The sequence below is a fragment of the Electrophorus electricus genome, chromosome 14 (assembly GCF_013358815.1).
Source record: "Electrophorus electricus isolate fEleEle1 chromosome 14, fEleEle1.pri, whole genome shotgun sequence".
NCBI lineage: Eukaryota > Metazoa > Chordata > Actinopteri > Gymnotiformes > Gymnotidae > Electrophorus > Electrophorus electricus.
In genome coordinates, this window is record NC_049548.1 from 10,553,392 (window position 1) to 10,576,113 (window position 22,722).

A 22,722-nucleotide genomic window follows, 5' to 3' on the forward strand; every position below is an offset into this window, starting at 1 on the left:
AATTCACAGTGCCATGTTTGGTGAAAACCAAATACAGCATATAAGAACACCTCTTGCCAACTCTCAATCATACTGATGGAGGGGTGAATTGGGCTTGTTTTGCAGCCACCAAGGGCACCTTGCAGTCATTGAGTTGACAATGATCTCCTTTGTATATCAAAGTATTCTAGTGTCGGATGTGGGGCCATCTATCTGAGAGCTAAAGCTTGACCAAAATAGGGTCATGCAACAGGACAATGATTACAAGCACACCAGCAAATCTACAACAGAATGACTGAAAAACAGGACAGTGCCCCTCCGAGACAGTTCCACATGGTCGAACACCAAAGTGTCATAAGAACTGGCATTTCCTTTTTTACGTTACCAGTTGGTATCAATAGTAATGTTTTTGTTTACACATCAAATTAGCTCAGTTAACTCTTTCCACTCACCTGTGATACAGCCTCCTCAATTATATAATATAATCCTATAATTAGTCCCCCCTCTGAAAGGTTTTTCTTTTTCTCATGATTTTTCCATTACACTTTAGGTATGCTTTCATCACATATTTTGCATGATTAATAAGTCTCCTTTGTTGGTTGATAAGTAGATTACCCTGTTTATCATCCCTATATGTTGCTTAAATGGTACTCTTCATTTTTCTCTTTTCATCTTTAGCCAATTTAGCTACCTTTATCCACCACAAATCATTTGTGTTAATGTTCGCTTGGTTGCATTATGATTATTATAGTGATGCTAGTCAACTCAATCCTCCTGGTCATTAGAAGAATCTTAGTTATTGTTGTGTATGTTTTTCCTGTATATGCCTATTCCATAAGTGACCCTTAGTTATTATGTCTGCGAGTTAAGAGTGATATTCTAATGTTTGGTAGATGAGAAATAATCATGTATCGAATTGGTGACTTTCATGAGTTGAGACTTAATCATTAATAAATTAAAATTAATACATTTTAATTGGGGTGGTGCCCCAATTAAACTTATCATCTGTAATTGACAGTTTATTAAAGGTACTGCTACAGGTTCTATGAGCTATTGATTCATGGGGTATACGTTTTTGTGTAGTGGACTGTAGTTTTTCCCATTTTGGCTTTCCCATGTTGCATTTACCTAATTTTAAGACCTAGTAAGGACCAGGTGATTTGTTCTGGTGCACTGTCACAGTTAGTCCCTCCCAGCTTCCATGGTCTCCCTGTCATATGTATTATTTTTGTTCCATTCCTTAGTTTCGTTTTCTCCACCCCTCGTTTGGTTTTCCACGCCCATCATTACTTTCACCTGTTCCTCATTTCTAGCCATGTTAAGTTCATGTATTTAAACCCTGTCTGATTGCCTGTGTGTTAGCTATTCATTGAATGGTTGTCAGAATGTCTGTATCTGCCTGTGTCTAAGTTTGTACTCCTTGCCTTTGTTTTTCTCCTAACCTTCATGTTTGTTAACCTCTGAGTTCATCATAGCATCTGTTGCAGCCTGCTTCCCCTGTTTGCCTTCATGTGTTTATCATGTATCCCCTGTACTCTACATATTGGCTCAATGACCCTGGACTACTCTGACAACTACGACTCTGGATTTGCCCCTAATAAATCTTGTTCTTCTCCCCACCTGCGTCCGCCTCCTTACCGCTCACCGTTATATGCACTAAACCACAAAATTCAAAGAAGGTATACTTTGTTATTTTGTTTCATATACCTGCAAAGGCAGCAGTCTCTTATGATACTCCTCTGCTGCTGGGCTAAGCAGGCTGTACTTGCAGTGCATGTGGGCCACTGCACTTCCAGATCCACGCAGACTGGGCCCACCCTCACAGCCAGAGAGAAGGGGTTTGGGGGAGGGACAGGGTCAGACAGTGGAGGGGTGGCTGCGGGTCAGCTCCTTCATCCATGGAGTGTAAGGAGAGTGTTCTTTGTACCAACTTTCCTACATGATATCAGGAGCAAGTGTTTCTGCCTGTAAGAAAATAAAATAAAACACAGCTAATGAAATAAGACATACTTTACAAGTATAGTTGAGCACATAACTATCACCTGTAGAAGTTTGTTGGCTGTCCCATTCCAAAACCTCGGATGATAATATACATTCCCCCTCCAAGCTATAACAGCTTCCACTCTTCTAGGACGATTTTAGTGTATGAATTTAGGAATCTGTGCCCTTTCAATCTATAAAGTTTTTGGGAGGTCAGACATTGATGTTGTATAAGAAGGCCTGGCTCACAGTTGGTCATCGCAAAGGTGTTTAGTGGGGTTTAGGTCAGGGCTCTGTGCAGGATGTTGGGGTTTGTCATGAATTCATGACTTTATGGATTTCAGTTTGTGCACTTGGGTACAGTCATACTAGAACAGAAAATTATACATTTATGGAAATGGAATTTATCAGATTGTCTTATCCATCTTACACAAACTGTCTACTCAGAAAAGTATTCTTAGCTAGTACATATAGAGTCCAAAAAACCTTAACCAAGCCTTACCCAATCTGTTGTGCTGGAAAAGGAAAGGACCAACCCCAAATTGTTGCCACAAAGTTGGCAGCATACCATTGTTTAAAATATTTTTTTATATTGTAATGTTAACTGGAACTAAAGTACTTAGTCCAAACCCTGAAAAAATGTAGGATGCTCCTACTAATGTAGGATGCTTGGCATTGTACATGGCGTAGATATGTTGTTGCTCCTAGGTGTTGTTGGTCCAATCCACAATAACAGCACTATCAGTTGACCAGGGCAGATTTTGCAGAACAGAAATTTCTTGAACAGACTTGTAAGATTCAATGAAAGCATTACATTTAAAGACACTGAACTCTTCAGTACAGCTGATTTTACTGCCAATGATTGTTTGTGAAGATTGCATGGCTATGGGAAAGATTTTATATACATGTTAACCATGGGTGTGGCTGAAACAACTGATCCTAATAATTAGGAGGGGTGTCCGCATACTAAATTAGTAAAGAAATGCTGTAACATATTGATGAAGGCGAGAGGCAGCATGTAAGTGCCAGGAGGAACCTTTAATAACTAAAAGCATGTACAAACAAAAGCAAAGAATGCAAACCAAACATGGGGCAACACGAAACACTTGGGAAGGTACACTAGAAAACTTAAGCATAAACAAAATCGAAACCAGGGCGAATAAATAACAAACAAGAAACAATGAAGATCACAAAACGTATACCAAAGATACTGAATGTTCAAAGAACATCGAACATGCAAAATAACAAACAACATGCATAAAAAAAAACACAGGGCATAAATACTCTAACTATCTAGGCCTAACAAGACACAGGTGAATACAATAAGAGGCAGTGAACTAAACAAGGAAGAGGAGAAAATCTAAACCAAAACAAGGAAGCACATGTAAAAAAGATCAGGAAGAAAACAAAATAGAAGGTGTGTCCATGGTAACCGTGATGCCAGGGAGGGGGCAATTGTGACAAATGTAACTCACATTTGGATATAATCTTCTCTGCCCTTTTGCTCAGACTGCTTGACAACATCATCCACTCACCTGTATCTCATGGACTTCTGAGATTTTGGGTGCTAGTCCGGTATTCACTGACAGCCACAATAAGAGTGCATTGAGGGCACTCATGAGCACTCTTTTGATTAGCAGATTCAGTAATTGCATGCACATGGATTTGTGAACTGCAGGACGAAGAGTTCGGCACTGTTCTAGCTGTCCTAGTCCGACCCTGTTGACTACCTCCACAACCCACACAACCACCCATTTCTATGACGACTCCGTTCCCTCCCCTACCAGAACATTGAGAAGCCATTGACAAGAGTGGAATCCACTAGGTATCAGTAAGCTGTTCCTGAGTTGCTCCTGTGTCAGATAGGTTTCAAACACACATACACTCATTGAACCAAGACTAGGATGTCTAGGAACCCAGAATTGACATCTATTACTTATTTTGCTTTTGTTGTGCTGTCTATTGCAATATAAATAAATTTGACTTGACACTGCACATTGCTCAAAATACATCATATGAACATATGGCATAAAAAACAAAAGCAAATTCATCCTCAAACTTGAGTAAACGTTACATAAACCTTAAAAGATTATACCATTTTTTGTTGATATATATTATTTTTAAAATAATGCCTTTATTGAAGAGCATTTTTTTGAATGCTGGTCTTTCATGTGTAATAGGGTAATATTTTATTAAATTACTTTTACTCAGGTAAAGGATTTGTGTATTTCCGCCATGCCTCAAATAAGGTATGTACACAAATTATTTAGAAAGAAAGATATTCTGAACTAACTTCACTTTTGTTTCAAGTGACAGAGAAGGATATTTGCAAATTTACTTTTGTAAACATTTCTATTCCTTTTCAGTCTTGGCCAGTTTCTGACATGTAAGCCAGCCCAGCCACACCGCATCCTATGCAGTGTAAAACTGCCAAAGTAGCTTTACAAAAATTCACTTATAAAGCATCACTACAAGCCTCAGCACACTCAGAGGAGACCACTAAACCATAGAGACACATGATTGGCCAGTATGTGCATCAGACATGGGCCAACAGAATTCCAACCCTTCTAACATTTATTGCTCTCAATGCCCCAAGATGTAATAAACACAAACTTGGGACTGTAGCTCTAACCTGTCCCATTGGTTTTGTTGTCTTAAAAAGCTAATTCTGTTTAAACAAATTATGTTGCTGTTGTTTTGAGAAAACATGGCACGATGTATATTTCTCTTTAAAAAGCTTAAATAACCACATGTAAAAAAAAAAAATTCTAAAATTGAGTAATTTATAATTCACAGATAAAAAGCTACTTACCTCAACTGCTATTAAACAAAAATGTTGAATTACTGATTCAATTTCTCTGATGTATATAATGCTGCCTGTACTCCAAGTTCCAAAACTTTCAAAAGCATATATCAAACTTAATGCATGAGAAATTTACTCTGGCTTTTAAACGGGAAACGAAGCATGCATAATGCACTCTATTTCTGTCTCTCGAGAATCACATTATAAATTGTGAGAAGAGATGAGTCATTAGGTTAGAGGTGAGTGTTGCGCAACCAGATGAGCTGTTGTCGCACATATCCGGACAAAAGTGCTGAGGTTGGGAAAATGGTGGGCCTCTGCATTTAGCATCAGCATGGGGCCAAGGTTCAGTAAGGAATCACCCGCCATCAAAACTATTAAAAACTTAAGACACACATACGCGCCTATACAAACAAACCTACGCAAACATACAGCACACAAACACTATACACAGTTTAAAGTATAGCCCTCTACAGACATGCTATTACTCCATGGTTTAAATAAACACAGAATGGCTGCTTGCCCTTGCTGAGATAGTCAATCATCTGCCTTCATTAGCATGACCTCATGACTGAGTCTGAAACCAGACATCCCACATCCACATCCAGAGTAAATAACAAGCTAGAGAGAGGCTCAGTATCTAATTCACCAACACACCTACTTCAGTTCTTACAGATCCATTTTCAATAACAAAACAGACATTCTACTGTTCAGTTCTTCCACAGCAGTGATGTCATCTTTGGTTTTACCTCACCCTTCCTGAGCAGTATTTTGTCTCTCCTCATGCTGGACATCAGTTGAGGTCTAGGTCACCACTGGCTTGTCTAATTTTTATAAACAAGGTGAGTGAAGCAGTTTGATTGGTAGCCAATCTGGGCTTTCTTTTATTCATCATTTCACACTCACATTCATGATATTATGTGTGAAACCAAATGTTGGAGCCAGTCCCTGAGCCCATCCACAGCATTGGCTGATGGGTCACACCTGTGTTTGTGAATCCAACTGTTGATGATAAACAAAACCAGACCTCCAACTTGTGCCAAACAAGACACATCTAAGTCTTTTCTGATGTGTGCAAATGAGCTGCACAATGTATTGTTTCATTATTGCAATATTGGCCTTCACAATGCTGATTTTGTAGATTATGTAACTGATCTCTATAACAAATTTTGACACAAAAAATTAAGATCTTCCAGATTAGTGCAGGTGTATATTTGTATTCAGTATTCACATGGCCCAACAAAAATGATTTTAGTCAAAATGATGTGGACCATCATTTAACCACATCAAGGGTTCTCCGGTGTTCATATAGGATTTATGAGTGATTAAGGTATCACAATTTCAAATTGTTCTTATCTTTATCATATACTCACCTGCTGCCTCTTCTGTTGCTTTGCTAGTCCTAATTCTAATCCTAATCCAAGATTATTGTAATGTAGAGTTCAAGATGCTTCTTTTTGTGGTTTATGTGTAAAACACAAACACACACCTCATCCTCATACATTGTGGGTTTTCACAAATAAAACACTGAAACTGCACATTAATTTCAACCCAAATAAACAAACAAAAAAAACCCCCAAAGCAACAGTACCAGTACCTGTTCTTGTGAGTACTGGGAGCTGCAGGGGCAGCAGGTACTCTGTGCTAATACAGCGAACCGACTATCAGAAAATGACATTTCTCACACAGACTCTCAGCAAGGCACAGATGGAGATAACAAGTGCAAAAGCATGGAGCGGTGCATGTCTGGACTGCAGCCTTGTCTCCGTTTCTCTCCAGCAGAGATTCAGTGGCACCTGCAGTCATGGGGTTTAGGAGATGGCAACCACAGAGAAACTATGGAAGGTGCTTGGAGCTGCTAGCAAAACCATAAAAAAAGAAATCCCAGACTGAATTGTTTCCATTTAGTATAATAATAATGCTACATAAATTATCATTTTAATCTGTACTGGCTAATTTAAATCAATGCAGCCTGGCCTCCATCTTATTTGTTACGTATAGTTCATCAGTCTGGGAGAGAGATGAATCAAATTGGCATCCAAGGGTTTTCAATAACATTGTACATGACTGCAATATAAAGCTCACCTTTTGCATCCAGTTTCCAACCCTGTCTATGAGCATCTTGACTATCAGATAACATGTTCAACTGTGTTCGCACACATATGCATGTGAACGAGGGCATACGGAAATTATACCAGATTATAACACATAATAACACATAATAATGCATCTTCCCCTTTCTAGCAGGTGATGGGATTGGGTTAGTAGTGGTGATAGCATCTCTTCATACCTTGTCACTGATGATTATGGCTGTGTGCAAGAATAAATCCTCGCCTGCTTTCTGCAGCTTCCACAGTGCTACGTCACTATCTCTCCATTGGAAAAGGGCACATAATCACCTGCCTCGCAGCGCAAAACTAAAAGCCACTTACACCTCAATCTGGGGGAAGGCAACCTTCAACCATTGTTATTTCAACCAATTTCATTTCCACAATCAAATGGCAAATTGTGTCCACTCTCCTGCAAGTCCAAACCATAATCAACTTCCACTATCTGCCATTCTTTTTTTTCCCTTTTTGTTGAATTAACATTAAAATAAGCAAAACTGCACTGAATCTTTAAGGTGCTGTCCAAAGAGAACTTTTTCAGCAAAGGAATCACACAGGTCACATATATTTGATTTATTTTTATTTTTCAAAGATGTTTAAGTGTAGGTGTTTACTGGTTTTGTGTGTGTGTGTGTGTGTGTGTGTGTGTGTGTGTGTGTGTGTGTTTGCTGTGCTGCCAGTTTTATTTGGTCTTAATCCCAGAGCATGTGACAGACAACAGAGTCTGCAGAGCCTCAAGATGTAATAGAACAGTTTCACCAGTCCACCTTTTTGTATCTGAGTGATCATCAGTGCCCAGAAAATAAAACAGTAGAACAGATTTTGGTAATATAGTAAAAATGTGACACATAAATGCAAAAGAAAAGAATTACCAACTTAACTAGAACAGTCTGCCATCTAGGATTGGGAATGAATCACATTGATTCATGTCAAGAGTTACTGACACAGAAAGAAAAACACATGTGACACTATATGATGCTAGAGCATTTGGAAATCTTAATATGAGGAAACTAAAAATTGCCAGAACTTCCTTTGAGCCATATTTCTGAAAAGCATGACAGCAGTACATTTCATCTTTTCTGTGTAACAACCCATTGATTCTCATACTCATTCTACACTAAACTCGTTATGACTAAAAACGCAAATAAACATGGTAATATGAGCAAATGTACAAAGAACAGATGCAATTATTACAGATGGACATGAAGTCTTACCAAAGTGAAACTTACATATCAAAGTGAGATATATATTTTTTCTCCGAGTCATGGTGATCTGCTTGTGTCAAAGAGAATTGCACAAGGGCAGGTGTCATTGCCATAATTTAACACAGCTAAAGTGTTCTATCCAGGCTATTCTTACTGAACTCCATTCTGGCAATGTTCTATTTATAGTTTTTGCAAACTTGAGGACACGGAGTCTGCTCTGTTATACTTCCACACTCCCCTGGTGCTTTAATCCCAAAGAATGGCAAAAGATCCAGCCATGTCGGGGTTTTGTGTGTGTGTGTGTCTCAATTCTTTGTTCCTTTATCAAATGCGCCAAGCACATCTTTCATATGGATAATGGTACACAATAGACTCACTGTGTCAGAAGGAAGCACATATCACTGCGCTTCATTAATCCTGGTTGTCTCCCAGTCGCCCCTGAGACCCATGGCCCATGGCTCCGGTCTTTTACGTGTCCAGAGCATTTATGCTGCTGAGTTTAGTCCTCTGATTCTTATCACACCTTGCATCAGTGTCAGAGAGCACAGCAAAGATTTATCTGCTTCTGCTAACAATTCTTTAACACTGTCATGTCTGGATAGACTCACAAGATTAGAACAGTTTGTTGTTAATTAATCAATCAACCGTGTTAATAGAACAGGAGGCTTTAAACCCCTGATGCCAGTTAGGATGTCAACCAGGATTCAATATCAGTAAAGGGAAACTTACTCACAGAAAACTATAAAGAAGTAAACAAGAACTAAACTGAACTAATCAATAACATGGGGACAGTATTAGAAACCCAGTGGAAGTGAATAAGCCTATAGAAATGAACACAGAATTGCATTGCAATAAATGTAATTTTGTGATTACTTGTGATTGCTCCCATGTTAAATAAATTCTAAATGATCCCTAAAAGCATGTTTAAGTCTCGCCTTTAGAGTCGACGTCCTGTATGAGTGCCCATGTCTTTGGCATGGCATTTGCTTTGGTGACAGAATGCTGCTCAGTGTGTGTCTACATGAATAGGAGAAAAATTAATCTATCACACGCTGACCAGTTCTGGCAATCGGGAATACAGGCTAAATTCATCACACAGAGACCTGTCACAGCCTAATCTATGACACTGATACACAGAAAGCAGAATTTTTTTTAAATGTCATATGTCTTGGAGCACAACTTTTAACTGACAAAGCATGAGTCATGCAGACCACCACAGTGACTCAAGAAATCATTTGTCCAGCATCACAGTGGTGCTTTATCTAGATAATGCTGTAACCATAAAATCAGGACCATGCAGCAGAGACCAGCCAAGGCAAATAGAAAGTTGTGTGATTTTTATTTGAAACCACATATGGGGATACAATTCTGAATTTACTGCAAAGATTTTACTTGTAGCATTTAGATGGAACCAACCAAATTTAAATAGGAAAGTTACACTATTGTCACGGTACAGCCCCTCCTCCCAAGTGTCTCCCTCTGTGTGTGTGTGTGTGTGTGTGTGTGTGTGTGTGTGTGTGTGTGTGTGTGTGTGTGTGTGTGTGTGTGTTCGTCCGTGTGGCCACACCCCCATGTGTCACACCTGTTTGTCATTGCTTGTCATTTACGTGCGTATATAAACCCCTATGGTTCTGTTGTCTGTGTTTGATGTTATGCTAGTTTAATTGATAGGTAGTCTTCACTGATGTTCAACGTAACTCGTCCCCTCATACTGCTTAGCCTCCGTACGTTACAATTGTAAAACACGCCAAACTGATTCAATTTTCTAATGAAAATTTCATTTTTCTAATGAAAACAATCCCATACAAATATTAAAATATATCTGTGTAAAAGACACAAATTATTTCAGTGTTTGCCAGCAGTAAGACTAGGGACACAACAAACTGACACTGAAGAAGTAACGCCAATGGTGAGTAACTGATGATCGCTTTATGTCAGCTCACTTGCACCCATTGTCACCTGTGTTTACATTTGAACACAGCAGACTACAACACACATGTACATTCTCTGCACCTGCACAAAAGAAATATCCCCCAAAGGTAATGCTACCTAAAGGTGCAAGCTTTGTATAGTGAATATACTGAGTTCTGAGTGACTCCCACCTCTTTTTGAGTTCCTTCCTTCCATAAAATTGCATACAGCAATAGCAAGGTAATGTTCGACCTGTTCTCTAGATAGTTAGCATAACATAACTACTTTCCATGTAGCAAAATATAATGTTAGCCCACCATACTGCCTGGGTTAATCAAGCCACTGTGTGACAAAAAAAAAAAAAATCCTGATGATATTTATGTCTATCTTATCTAATTTTGAGTCAAATTTAGACTGAACATCAAATCAGAACTCTCCCTCACAGCCTGTCGCAGAAGCCTTCCAGCACCCTGGAGCCATCTGATGGCCAATATTGAGGTCAGTGTATCCTCTAGCAGGAAAATCCATCCAGACAAAGTACAGTTCGCATTCACTCCACTTTCACCACCAAACCATGACTCTGCCAGATGGTTTGCCACACCAGTCTATAGCATCAGATCACACAGTAAAATACATACAGGTGTCAAACTGTGAAAAGCAGAGAATTTAAAATGTGCAGAACACAAGGGCTGAAGGTTGAATCTTTGCATTCGGGCTCAATATCCAAAAATCTGTTTAGATGTTTGCAAGGAAAGTAACACTACAAGCAAATTGCATATTTCTTCGGGGCAGTGGATGATCTTAAATTTTATTGATTTATACATTGTAATATATATCTTATTTTGATTTATTATTAAAAGGTGCTTTTTCAGGTCACCAGTGAAGTTTGATCTCAGAAGCATTCATTATTCTTTACTGAACACTTTAACTAGTGTAAGGGGAATGATTATGTTTTCTCACATATCTACAGTCTTCAGTCTGAGAACTGTGACATTGCATATGGGAAGCGACTCCTCTCAGTTTCTCTAGAACTGAGAGGATCTTGCTAACTAATTCACGATCGTGCTTTTCTATCCCCTCAACCACAGAGACGAGAGCAAGAAGGCATCTGTAGTTCATTTCCTCTCAAGGGCAATTTCACCAAAATGAAACAACATACAGAATCTGGCAGGTCAGAGAGATACTGTGGCTCAGTGTGCTGAAACAAATTCAGGGCCTTGCTGGAGTCTCTATGAGGCCAGTAGGCAAGCTGAGACAATACATATTGCAGTTTGTCTGACGACCTCTAGCATGAAAACAACACTTTGAGCCACATGAGAAATCTGTGAGGTGGCAGGATGTTCGGTGTACAGAAAGAGAGGAAATCAGACATCTGATAAAAACAGAAGAAGAGAACTAGAGACAGAAAGTGAGAGAGACGAATGAAAGAGAACAGGGCAGTAAACGGATAGACTGTGTAAGCGTTAGAGACAGAGAGGGCGGGAGAATGGGAGAGAGATGGGGGAGGGGGAATGAAAGTGTGTATATGTTTGCCTGAGAGGCAGAGAGAATAATAGTGTGTGTTGAATTTGTGTATGTGAAAAAGAGTAAGGGACAAAAAGAGATGAAAAGTATGTATATAAAGTAGCATGGTGGAGAGAGAGAGAGAGTGAGATTGTGTTCAGGGAGGCAAGCAAGAGAAAAATAGGAGAGGCAAAGTGTGTGGTTGAGAGACACAGAGAGAGAGGAGACTGTGTGTGTCAAAAAGAGAGAGTGAGAGATACTGTGACTAGCAGCGCTAGGGTCCTGCTGAACACTTCCATACTCTTGCTTTCTCTCTGTTTATCTATCTCCCCAACCCTGCTTTTCATGCTTTCGCTCTTCTTTTTCTCTTGTGCAATTTCTGTCAGTCTCTCACTCACTCTCATTTGCTGCTCATTAGTTCTTCTGAGCTCACCATATCTGCTAATTCTGTTTTATGAAGGTAGTGATCTTAGAATAAAATTAACAATTCAGGTGCCTGTAACCGGTCCGGAAACTGGGAGCATGGCAGGAGATACATCCACTTCCAGAGAGAGATGCAGGGCCAAACCCGAGCACCCGCATCAAAGACATGCCACCATCCCTCCAGTTTGCAGAGATAATGAGTGTGGATAGTTTCAGCTAAATGCCTATTCAGAAGCAATCACAATTCACATCACACCTCCTCTGCTCTGCAGCATTCAACATCATCCTTTCATTTAAGCTGTAATGCCATCAGAGTGCATCATATGGCATTCAATTCACATTATTACACTGCAATGATGGGTTTTTTAGGGGGGGAATAATGAATTATGCATGATCAGTAAATTACTCAAATCAGTGTTTTTTCCAGCTACTAGTTTAAGGGGGCCATAAACTAGAAGCTCAGACCTAAGAGGTCATAACCTCATTATATTGTATAGTATTATATATTTCATAACAGGTCTAAGAAAAATGCTGGAAAAGAAATAAAGTTGACCTCAAAATGAGTGTGGAATACAACACACATCGATAAACAACAGAGCATGAGTGTGCTTTAGAATTACAATTTTAGATCCCCTGGATTTTCTTCTGTGGCCACGCAATGACTCTGACAGCAAGTCCACAGAATACAATGACCTTTGACCTTGAAATGAACTGAAAAGAGGTATGAATGGATTTCCTTTTCCTGATGGCTTTTATAACCACAGTTAAACCCCAACCAGACAGAGGGCCAGTTTGCCAGGGTTGAAATCATGTCTTCTATATGATGGTGTGATTTTCCAAGCAGACTTCATTTTCCCTCATGTTCAAGCAAGAGGAATAAGTGAAGGAACAGTAAGTTCACATGATGGGATTTCAAACTGTAAAAGGAAAACAAGCAGTTAACTGCTGAATTATTGAACAGTGGAATGGAAACCTGGCATGCTGTGAGGCCCTGTGGACTAGCCCACACCAAACCACAACAAACACCCACTACACAGAGGATGCAATGACCTCTTTGAGAGGCGAGGACTGTTAGCAGTATGAGTGAGGCTTACTGGATGTGAAACTTGTCCTCTATAATCTCAATCTTATAAACAAATGTTTAATATGTAAATTAAAGTGGAAAAAAAATAGAACATAGCTCTGTCCTTGGGTCTAAATGTGATATCCTCCAGGGGCTTTGTCAGGTTAAGTGAAGGCCTGTTGATGGACCTCTCACTCTCTGCAGTCCAGTACTGGACATATAAAGGTTCTCACTATACATTCTACAGCTGCAGTCTGACAAGCTGGCCTGAGACTGACCCTCCTCTTCTCCAGCTCCATCCATTACTATTCTTGGCTGAAGAATTTCAGCTCTGAGTTAACTCTGCAATTAATATAATTAATACTCTTGAGCAAGAAGTTCTAGCTCAAGTATAGGTGTACAGGTGATTAATACTTTTGAGTGAAGCAGTTTAGCTCCTGTACCTGGAACTGAAAAGAGCAGCAAGGGGCCTTCTGCCTGCCAACTCTGACTCAGCTCTTTCTGCTGTGAGAGCACAGTTGTGCTGACTAAGCATTTATGAAAGGCAGCAGGGCAGGTAATGTATTAGAAGGCAGAATGTATGTATTTATTTATTTATTAATTATTTAAAGACCTTTCTGAATCCAAAATGTTTTTGTTGGGAGGATGATTATGATGCGCATGGGTGTTCTGGGTTTGCGAGTTGTGGAATCTGGTAGCTAGCTTCCATCCATAAGAGCTTGGTTTTGATTTCCTGGCTGAAGTCACTCTCATCTGCCCTCATACCCTGAATTTCTGCTTTGGTGTCATCTTAGCCAGCCATCTGCCATGCTGTGAATACAAACCTCACTAAACACATCAGCCTCTGCTTCAACCAAAGATAACACCCTCCCCACTTAAGCTGGTATGCACAAGCCAAACAAAGTGAATGCAATGACTAATTCATCTAATCTGTTTACTGCTCCACAGAAAGATTTATGGCAGCAAGCCAGAACAGCATTTTTGAAAAAATAAAAATGTTGCATAAAAGCAGAAGAAAATAAATATAGTTAAAGGACTGCACAGAATGTCCAGAGGAACCTCTCTAGATGACTGTTCATATTGCTCTGTGACAGTGGTGCAACTGTTCAGACGGGAGCTCTTTTTATGCTGCCTGTTATGGCGAACCTAAATGGATCCAGAGCTTCCGAAACTACTATTTGTTTCCATTTCGTTCATCACTCATGAAGGCTGTGACATTTCTGACACATCTGTAAAAGTTTAGTTTAGATTTGTATCCCACAATCCCTTTCAGTGCAAACATCAACAAAGCTTAGAGGGGAAACAGCGACATAGCTGCCTGGCATTTTTTTCCCCGCACTTCAGCAAATAAATACCCTATTTCAATCCAAAGGGTAAAAACAGATCAGCTGTACGTAAGAAACAAATAACTCCAGCCTATTCTCTTTGGTCTATAACTCTAAATCATAACTCTAAATCATGCCTTAGTACATCCAGTGTTTTTCTATATAATCCCTGTTTAAAGTCAGAGAAAAGGGTTGAAAACCCTTTTCAGGTAAGATGTATCATATAAAAATAAATCCATGGTATTCTTACAAAAGTCAGGAGCTGGAACTGCCTTTATTATGTACTGCTCATTGAATTTTTAATTAAGAAATGCCATAGGGTTCTGTCACTTTACCAGCCATCTCTTCTTTTCTATCCAGGACACAGCCCTCCAATACCATTTCCAGATTCCTGTCAATAAACCTCCTTACCAGAGTAAGCGAGAGATAACACCCAGCGAGGAGCTAACAGTGGCGCAGTATCTTTAAAAGGGCTAACACTGTCTCTTGATAAATGGTCAAAATAACCCCATTACTTTCAGAAAGAGATGAGATCCCACTTGCCAAGATTTAGCCTCTACCCAGCTCTCAGGAAAGCATTATAGCTGCACAATTTCCTGCATGTCATTTTTAAAGTGTATGTCAGGGAAGGCTAATGGCATCAGTCTGACTCCTGTGAAGCCGGAAAACAGGTTGACAAACATAAAAATACAATTTAATTTACTTCAGATTCAACTCAGGCAAAGTCAGGACAAACAGGATAAAATTTCTTTATCTTTTCTCTGGAAATGGTTCTGGTATTTCCTGTGTTGAAAAACAAATTATATCCTCATTCAGTTGAGGGAAAAACACATGAAGAAGAAGAGTAGATGACCCATTACAGACACTAGCTTCAGACTGTCACACTGTCCAAAAAGCAGTAAAGCTCTCTTCCTCTCGCTCTCTCTCTCTCTCTCTCTCTCTGTCTCTCTCTCTCTCTCTCTCTCTCTCTGTGTGTGTGTGTTTGTGTGTGTGTGTGTGTGTGTGTGTGTGTGTGTGTGTGTGTGTGTGTGTGTGTGTGTGTTTGATGTTTGCAAGGGTGATACAAGGGACTCCTGGAGACAAGGAAGAAGTCTGAATTTCCAGAAGTCTGAGCAGTCTTGACGTTCAGCTCTGAAATGTTTGACCTGTCTGAGGGTTTGACATTTGACTTTTCCTTAACACAGTGCCATTGCCTCATCTGAAAAAGAGAAGTAGTCTGGTCAAATATATGATGAACAGAAAGAGCTGAGCTATGACCAAATTCAGTTCTAGTTCAAACCAGTTGTGCTCCAGTGACTGTAACATTTTCCACGGTGACTGTAACATTTTGCCTTACAGTATCAAACTGATTAGAAAACTCTAAAAATGTGTGACCACATTTTTAAAAAAAAGAAATCTGAGCACAAAATCAATGTTCAATTTTCAAATATGACAAATATAAAACAATATACACTCATCTTTACTGGAAAAACCCTGCAGCCACTCTCACTGTCCACATTGTTATGACCATTATTACCCTATAGGCGAATTTGACTGCAGCCCAGGTTGGACTGCCTGGTATTTAAGGGGTGCAAAGGCACAACCACTTCAAATAAATCACTAATTCAAACAACAGCATGGCTGTTTACCAGTACCAGTACCATTAATTGCTCATCTTCATCATGAAGTTGTGTAGCAATTAATTAAGCCCAGAACAAACAGCACCAGCCTCACCTATAAACTAAGCGCAGATGAGACAGTAGTGGCAGGCCTCCACCCACCCTCCAACCACTATTCCCACTGCAGGAGAGCCAGCAATCTTGGTGATAAAGAGCCTGCACAGGTGTGTCTAGTTTCAGGATCTCCAGCCTTCCCCCTAGAGAGCTACTTTACTGTCAAGTTTAGCTCCAACATACATCTAACACCGAAAGAAAGAGCTATGAGTGCATTATTTAGCTGAATCTGGTGAGTAAGGTTTGGACTGAAGCTGAACTCCACAGAAAGTTAGGAAGAAGAGCCCTGGTCTTGATAAATATCCAAGTCATTTATACATGTGATTGAGCTTTCCCTTTGTAGCTCCTGGTGTTTGAAAAGTAGGCTAGCTTGAGTATTCATGAAAAATTATTCAGTATTTTGCAATGCATGCTGGAAATCTGGTAACTATAATTATAACAGGAAATTAATAGATGAACAGAAATTCCCAACGGACTTGAAGCTGAGGGAAAGGACTTTTAAAGGGCCCATGTTGAAACTTAGTCCTAGTTGCTAAACTGAACAATACGAACCTTAAACTTTAGATAGTTTTTACCACTCCAGTGAAAATGCATATGAAATTTAATGATGAATAAATTGTAATTCCACAGCACAATGAAATCTGCACTGGAGGATAGGATCTTCTCTTTGATCTTTCCTAATCTATAATAAATAAATAATAAAGTACTAATAAATAAATAAATAATAAAGACCTCCCCTGCTCTCCAGTAGTGGTTGGTTTGTATAGGCATGAAGTGTATATTGTGCTTTGCACTGATGGGTACAACCCCAACTGATTTTTAATGTCGCCTCAGTGTTTCTGATTTGGAACCGGGCCTTCTGTAAGCCATCTGTTGTAATGCCTAATTAGTTTGCCACCCTCTATATCATTCATCCCTAGTCTGCTTCTGATTACAGGACCACTGTGGTGTGGTAGTCAGTGATGCACTGGTATAAGATACACAGGCACTGCAGTGTTGCTGTGATTTGTACACGTGTCAGTGCCACTGCTGTTTGAGGAGTCATCCGTCATGTAGAAATCTCCAGCCCAAGGTAGTCATGCACCAAAGTTCACACAAAATGTGCACAAAAGCAGGTTTTTATCAATCTGGTACATTTACTTAATTGTATCTGGTATTCATCTAAAGTTTTTCTCTTTCAAGAAAGAAAAGTACTTCAAACAAGGCTTAAGATAAAAGACAGCCAAGCCCTGCCCGAAGGAAAGGTTGGGTCTTGTATGTCAAGTGGACAATTGTTTAATTAATTACTTTACAGTAGCTAGAGAAACAGGATTATGAAATATAGCATATTTAAGTGCCTCGTCTCAATCCAATAGGCAATATGTCCTACAACTGTGCCCTGAATTACATTTCATGATGCCCAAACTAAACAAGTAGGGGGGAAATTATCTAGGTCATTTCAATTTGTAATGTTTTTGGAACATTCCAAATGTAATTAATATAACATAGCATAATTATTAAAGTATATTATATACATACTACAGAAATTACTAAATATAGAACTTTGTTCTTTCTATAAGAGCACAAGTCTTTTATTAGTATATTTCTGTATTTCTAAAGTTTTTATAAATATTTTCTCTATTGTGTATCTGGGGAAAACACTGTAAAATAAGCAATACATTATAAATTCATTTATTAACATAGGCTAATATGTTTCTCGTACTAAATTCTCAGTTCTGGTCACTTTATCTCATTAATATTCTCATTCATTATTGTTTAATACTGCTTTTCCTAGGAGTTTTAGGCGAAACACATGTAATAAAGGTGATATTTAAACGAGATGTAAATTAGATTTCATTTCTAATAAATGTAGGTAATGCAGGTGAATGTATAAATAATGTAAGTAGATATATAAAGAAACACTCAAATGCACTATTTATGAATTATATATATATATATATAAATTGTGGCGGGGGGGATTCACATGTTTCAGTTGTCATTCACAGAGTAATAAATTCAAAATGTGCTCCTATGTAATATTTGGTTGCATTGTGTGTTTGTCTCTTATTCCAACTGCCGAATACAAGCCTTATCTAAACGAGGCCACAAACAGCACTGTCCGCTATAACTGAGTGGCCGGATGGAGAGTGAATAGGGTGAATAGCCCACCCACACACACACGAACATCCACACACGCACATGCACACACTCCTGCCTACACTTGGATGGAGAGAATAATAAACAGCTGTTGATTTCTCTCCGAGTCATTAGTGCAGTCAATGACCCTGGAATCTGGGGGTTTGCAGACAGCATCTGTGAATTGCACAGTCTTTTACTTTAGTCAGCAAACCTGTCTGTTCCTGTGAGCTGAGTGCTTTTCCTTAATGCAACAAGGGATAAACACTCCTGCTCAAAAAGTTTATGTCCAACGACTTTAAATAAAATGGTTAATCTCTATGAATCCCATCATGAATAGACATCTAAGAAGCATAGCTCACAAATATTTGTATAACAGCTATCTGCAGATACCATGACAAAATCAGAAGATCTTTGTGCTTATATTTTGTCACACAATACCACGATAATAAATTCTGCACAACTGATATTTCATGAAAATATGATAAAATGATTAAATAAATACTTTTTTTAGCAAGATAAATAATTGTACTGCAAATGTATTTTAAATCATAGTCCTATTTCTTGTAGCTTTTTTGTTCATCACCGACAGGCTTGACAAACATGGGCATAAAACTACTCGTGAACCTCTTCCTTCCAGGATGGTATGCTGCCTCCAGGTATGGGGTGACTCCCCCAAGAGGATGAGTTTAAGTATCTCAGGGTCTTGTTCACAAGTGATGAGAAGAGGTATTGCGAGCTCAACCATTGTTTAGGTGCAGCGACAGCAGTAATGCAGTCATTGTACCAGAGTGCAGTGGTGAAGAGGGAACTCAGCTATAAAGTGAAGCTCTCAATTTAGCATTCAATCTACATACCCAACCTCACCTATGGTCATGAACCAGAAGAACCAGATCACAGATACAATCAGGCAAAATGAGCTTTCTCCACTAGATAGCGAGGCTCGATCCATGACAGGGTGAGAAGCTCGGCTATCCAAGGAGCTAGTTGAGGTGGTTCAGGCATCTGATATGGATTCTCCCTGGTTGCCTCCCACTAGAGGTATACCAGGCACAGTCAACTGGGAGGAAGCCTCAGGGTAGATCCAGGACTTGCTAGAGGGACGACATCTCCCTGCTTGCCTGGGGCTCCCCCAGGAGGAGCTGGAGGAAGTGGCTGAGCACTGAGACACCACGGCTTCTCTACTCACCCTACTGCCATCGCAACCCTGTAATGAACTGTGTGAAGAAAATGAGATGAGATGAAACAAGATGAAATGAGTCACACAGATGTTCAGATGTTATGAAGTAGAAGTTTGAGGCAGTGGTAGCTCAGTGGTTAAGGTACTTGATTTGTAATTGGAAGGTTGCTGGTTCAAGCCCCACTGCTGCCAAGTTGACACTGTTGGGTCCCTGAGCAAGACTCTTAACTCTAAATTGCTCAAGCAGTAGTTGTAAATTGTGTTGGATAAAAGTGTCATCTTAAGGACATGTGAATAACATGTTGCTTATGCCTGTTGTATGAGGCTAACCAGTTGGGTGGAATGACCATGACAGCTGGGGTTTAACAAACAGCACCACCAACACAACCAACTTTGCTGTGTAACAGCCTGAAGCTGAGCAAAGTTCCCTGGGTGCCACATAGAGGGAAAGGTAATCAGAGAACAGGAAACTGTATGGTACAGCCCCTCCCCCTGAATGTGTATGAGTGTTCTTCAATGTGACCGCACCCTATATCCTGAGTGCTACGTCGTGAGTGTTATATGCCCAAATAAAACGTGTGTACTTGTTTATGCGACTCGTCCCCGCATCCTGCTTAACCTCCTCGTCACAGAAACACCGACCGAGGAAGGATGCCTGGGAGAGAAAGGACATAAACGCCCTCGCAGGGAAGCCCTCCACATTCCTGGGCACACTCCTGACTCCCACAGCAGGCGAACGTGCGACTGGGGGAGTTGCGGGGGATCCTGGGTGTGGTCCAGGTGCGGACTCAGTGGAGTCATACAGATCCACGTTGCACTACCGGGACTGGTACAATGACGTCCAGTACTTGAAGTCGGACTCCATAGGGTCCTACTACCCCGCAGAAAGATCCTCCCTTATCCTGGCCTCACTCCATAAGTCCACAAACAGGGGAGGAGGCCCACTGGACGATTTTGGGGGGGGCTGGGTATGGGCCATGGTCGGACTCTGCAAGGTCCCACAGAGTGCAGCCAGACTATGAGGATCGACAAGGAAGTGGACTCTGCTGGGTCCTACATGGACTATTATGAGGGCTACGCTGAGTAAGTAGAGAGAGAGGGGAGTACAGCAACAGCAGTCTGCAGTCAGACTTGGGGTCCGATTATGTGGAGGATCCACCAATGGAGGTGGAGGAGGTCCTCTATGGGGATTCTCTCGCTGACAGTGACATTCAGTTTGTCGTCTCCGGGAACGATGAACCCCCAGCACCTACAATACCGCTCAAGGCTCCGCCCAGGAAGTATTGCCTAGGCGCAAGCAAGTCAGCCCACGTGAAATATCTAGAGGTGACCTCGTTCGAGGAGGAAACTCCCTTCGCTAGGGCACACAGCCCCGGAACTTGTGCGCCTGTACCGAAGCCTAGTAAAGGCAGGAAGGAGGCGCCACCAGTGCCCACCCCAGAGATGGGCAAGGTGGCTGGTGCGCCTCCTGAGGCAGAACAGCAAAGGTTGCCGCCCCCCAAATTGGCGTGGGCTGATTCCCCACAGGGGGGTTGAACTGTGGCCCAGCCGACAACTGAGGAACAGCCCGAGGATCTTGCCAGCTTACGTGGACTGGTTAATATGTTGAGTAATATTGTACCCATCCCAGTCACTGTGTCTGTCCCTGTCACATTGTTTGTACCAGTCGTTTTGTGCCTGTGCCAGTTAGTGTGTCCATCCCTGTAACTGTTGTTGTTTTGGTCCCTGTCCTTCTCCCCTATCTTGCTCACGCTGGCTGCGCGGGTTGTTCGGTCCTCTGGCCTAGCCATTTGGCATTGGTCTCAGGGCCACAGCCTGATAAGCTGGCACACCAGGAGTCATGCTGTTAGGGAGTGGCTCTGTACTGAAAAAGGACAAAGCCTTGGGAGAGAGAAAAAAGGAGAGAAGTTCCTGAGCGGTCTTGTCTACCGAAACTGTTAGGAATGCACAGTGGGGTTCAGCTTGGATCGATCGATGAGTCAAGAACATTCCAGCCATCACGCTACATGACTGGACTTCCACCTACACTTGGCAATCTTGCCACGACAGAGAGTTGAGGCAGTTCTGGTAGCAGCCACATGTCAGGTGGTATGATCTCCTTATTCCCTCACCTTGTTACAGGTCATCCTTTCTCTAATCTATCTTTAAGACTTTAACCAAGAACTTTGTGTAGCATGCCATCTTTTCTGATCACATCGTCAATGTTCCAGTACACTCATATGTCATTATGTATAGTATGGAAAAGCAGTACCAAGGAAACAATCAAATTCAGCATAATATATAACATTATATATAACATTTATATTATATATAACATTTTCTTTTGGTAAGCAAAAGGTTTTGCTGCCCAGTGTAATCAATGTTTCATTTCAAATTCATAGTGCTGCAGGAAGGAGCTAAAACAGCAAAAACTTCCATCCACCCATTTACAAACTGCACTGTGGGGGTAATGATCTGAAGTGCGGTGGGTGTGTGTGAGCACTGCTGAGCACACACAAATGAAGAGAGAACAGAAAGGCAACGACAGGAGAAAGAGAGATCTGAGTTTTTAAAATAATTTATTAATCTATAATTTAATCATGCAGGCACACATCTGCTGAGATAATTTAGGCAGCCCATCTGCTGAGACAGTCCATCATGACCCACGGACAACCATCTCCTGCAGTAGCCAGTACAGGGAAGTGTAAGTCACAAAGTGCTTTACAAACTCCGATTACAGAAAGACAGTAAAACCACAAGTAGGACAAACGATAAGATATAACAATAAACCACAATACAGCAGTAAAGCAGCAAATATTAATAAACATACAACCCCGGTGCAATAGAGTTGCTCAAAGACTTGTTTAAAAATATGCATCTTTGGCTGCTCTTTAAAAGAATCAACAGAGACTGGAAACCTCATAGAAGTAGGAAAAGCATTCCACAGTTTAGGTGCTACCACTACAAATGCTCGATCTCCATCAGTCTTTAGACGAGTACGTGGAACATATAAGAGACCTAGCACACCTGATTTAAGAAAGCGAGATGGTACATGAGCAAAGAGTCTGACAATAGACAAAGGCTTGACCATGTAATGTACCATATGTAATAGTAAGAATCTTAAATTGGAATCTACCAAAAAAGGAAGCCAGTGGAGTGATTTCAGTAAAGGTCTAATGTGTGATTGTCTCTTTGACCTAGTGAGCAGTTTGTTGCCATTCCTTCAGCACATGGGGAAAGTTCATTTATGTTCAGTTTGCCACGGTAGCCCTGATCTATGTGTAGACTTACTGACCTCTGGTTCTTCAAATCAGTGAGGTCTCCTTTTTTGGGCAATATGGTAAGAACTGCTCTCCGGCAGCTCATTAGTAGTTATCCTCAGGCAAGATGTCACGATCAGTCCTTTCCATGTTCCGTGTTTTCCATGTCTTTGTGT

General features: G+C 40.6%; 1 protein-coding gene across 2 annotated transcripts in view; it reads right to left on the reverse strand.

Moving 5' to 3' along the window:
* LOC113581575 (carbohydrate sulfotransferase 15) overlaps positions 1-22,722 on the reverse strand; it is a 57,752-nt gene that overhangs the window by 15,744 nt on the left and 19,286 nt on the right. The window contains exon 2 of one of the 2 annotated variants that reach the window (XM_027016803.2): positions 1,687-1,944. The exons of the other annotated variant lie outside the window; for it this stretch is intronic. Within the exon in view, the coding sequence (XP_026872604.2) occupies positions 1,687-1,755 (69 nt within the window). The 5' untranslated portion in view covers positions 1,756-1,944. The remainder of the gene's footprint in view (positions 1-1,686; positions 1,945-22,722) is intronic. 2 annotated transcript variants of the gene reach the window in all.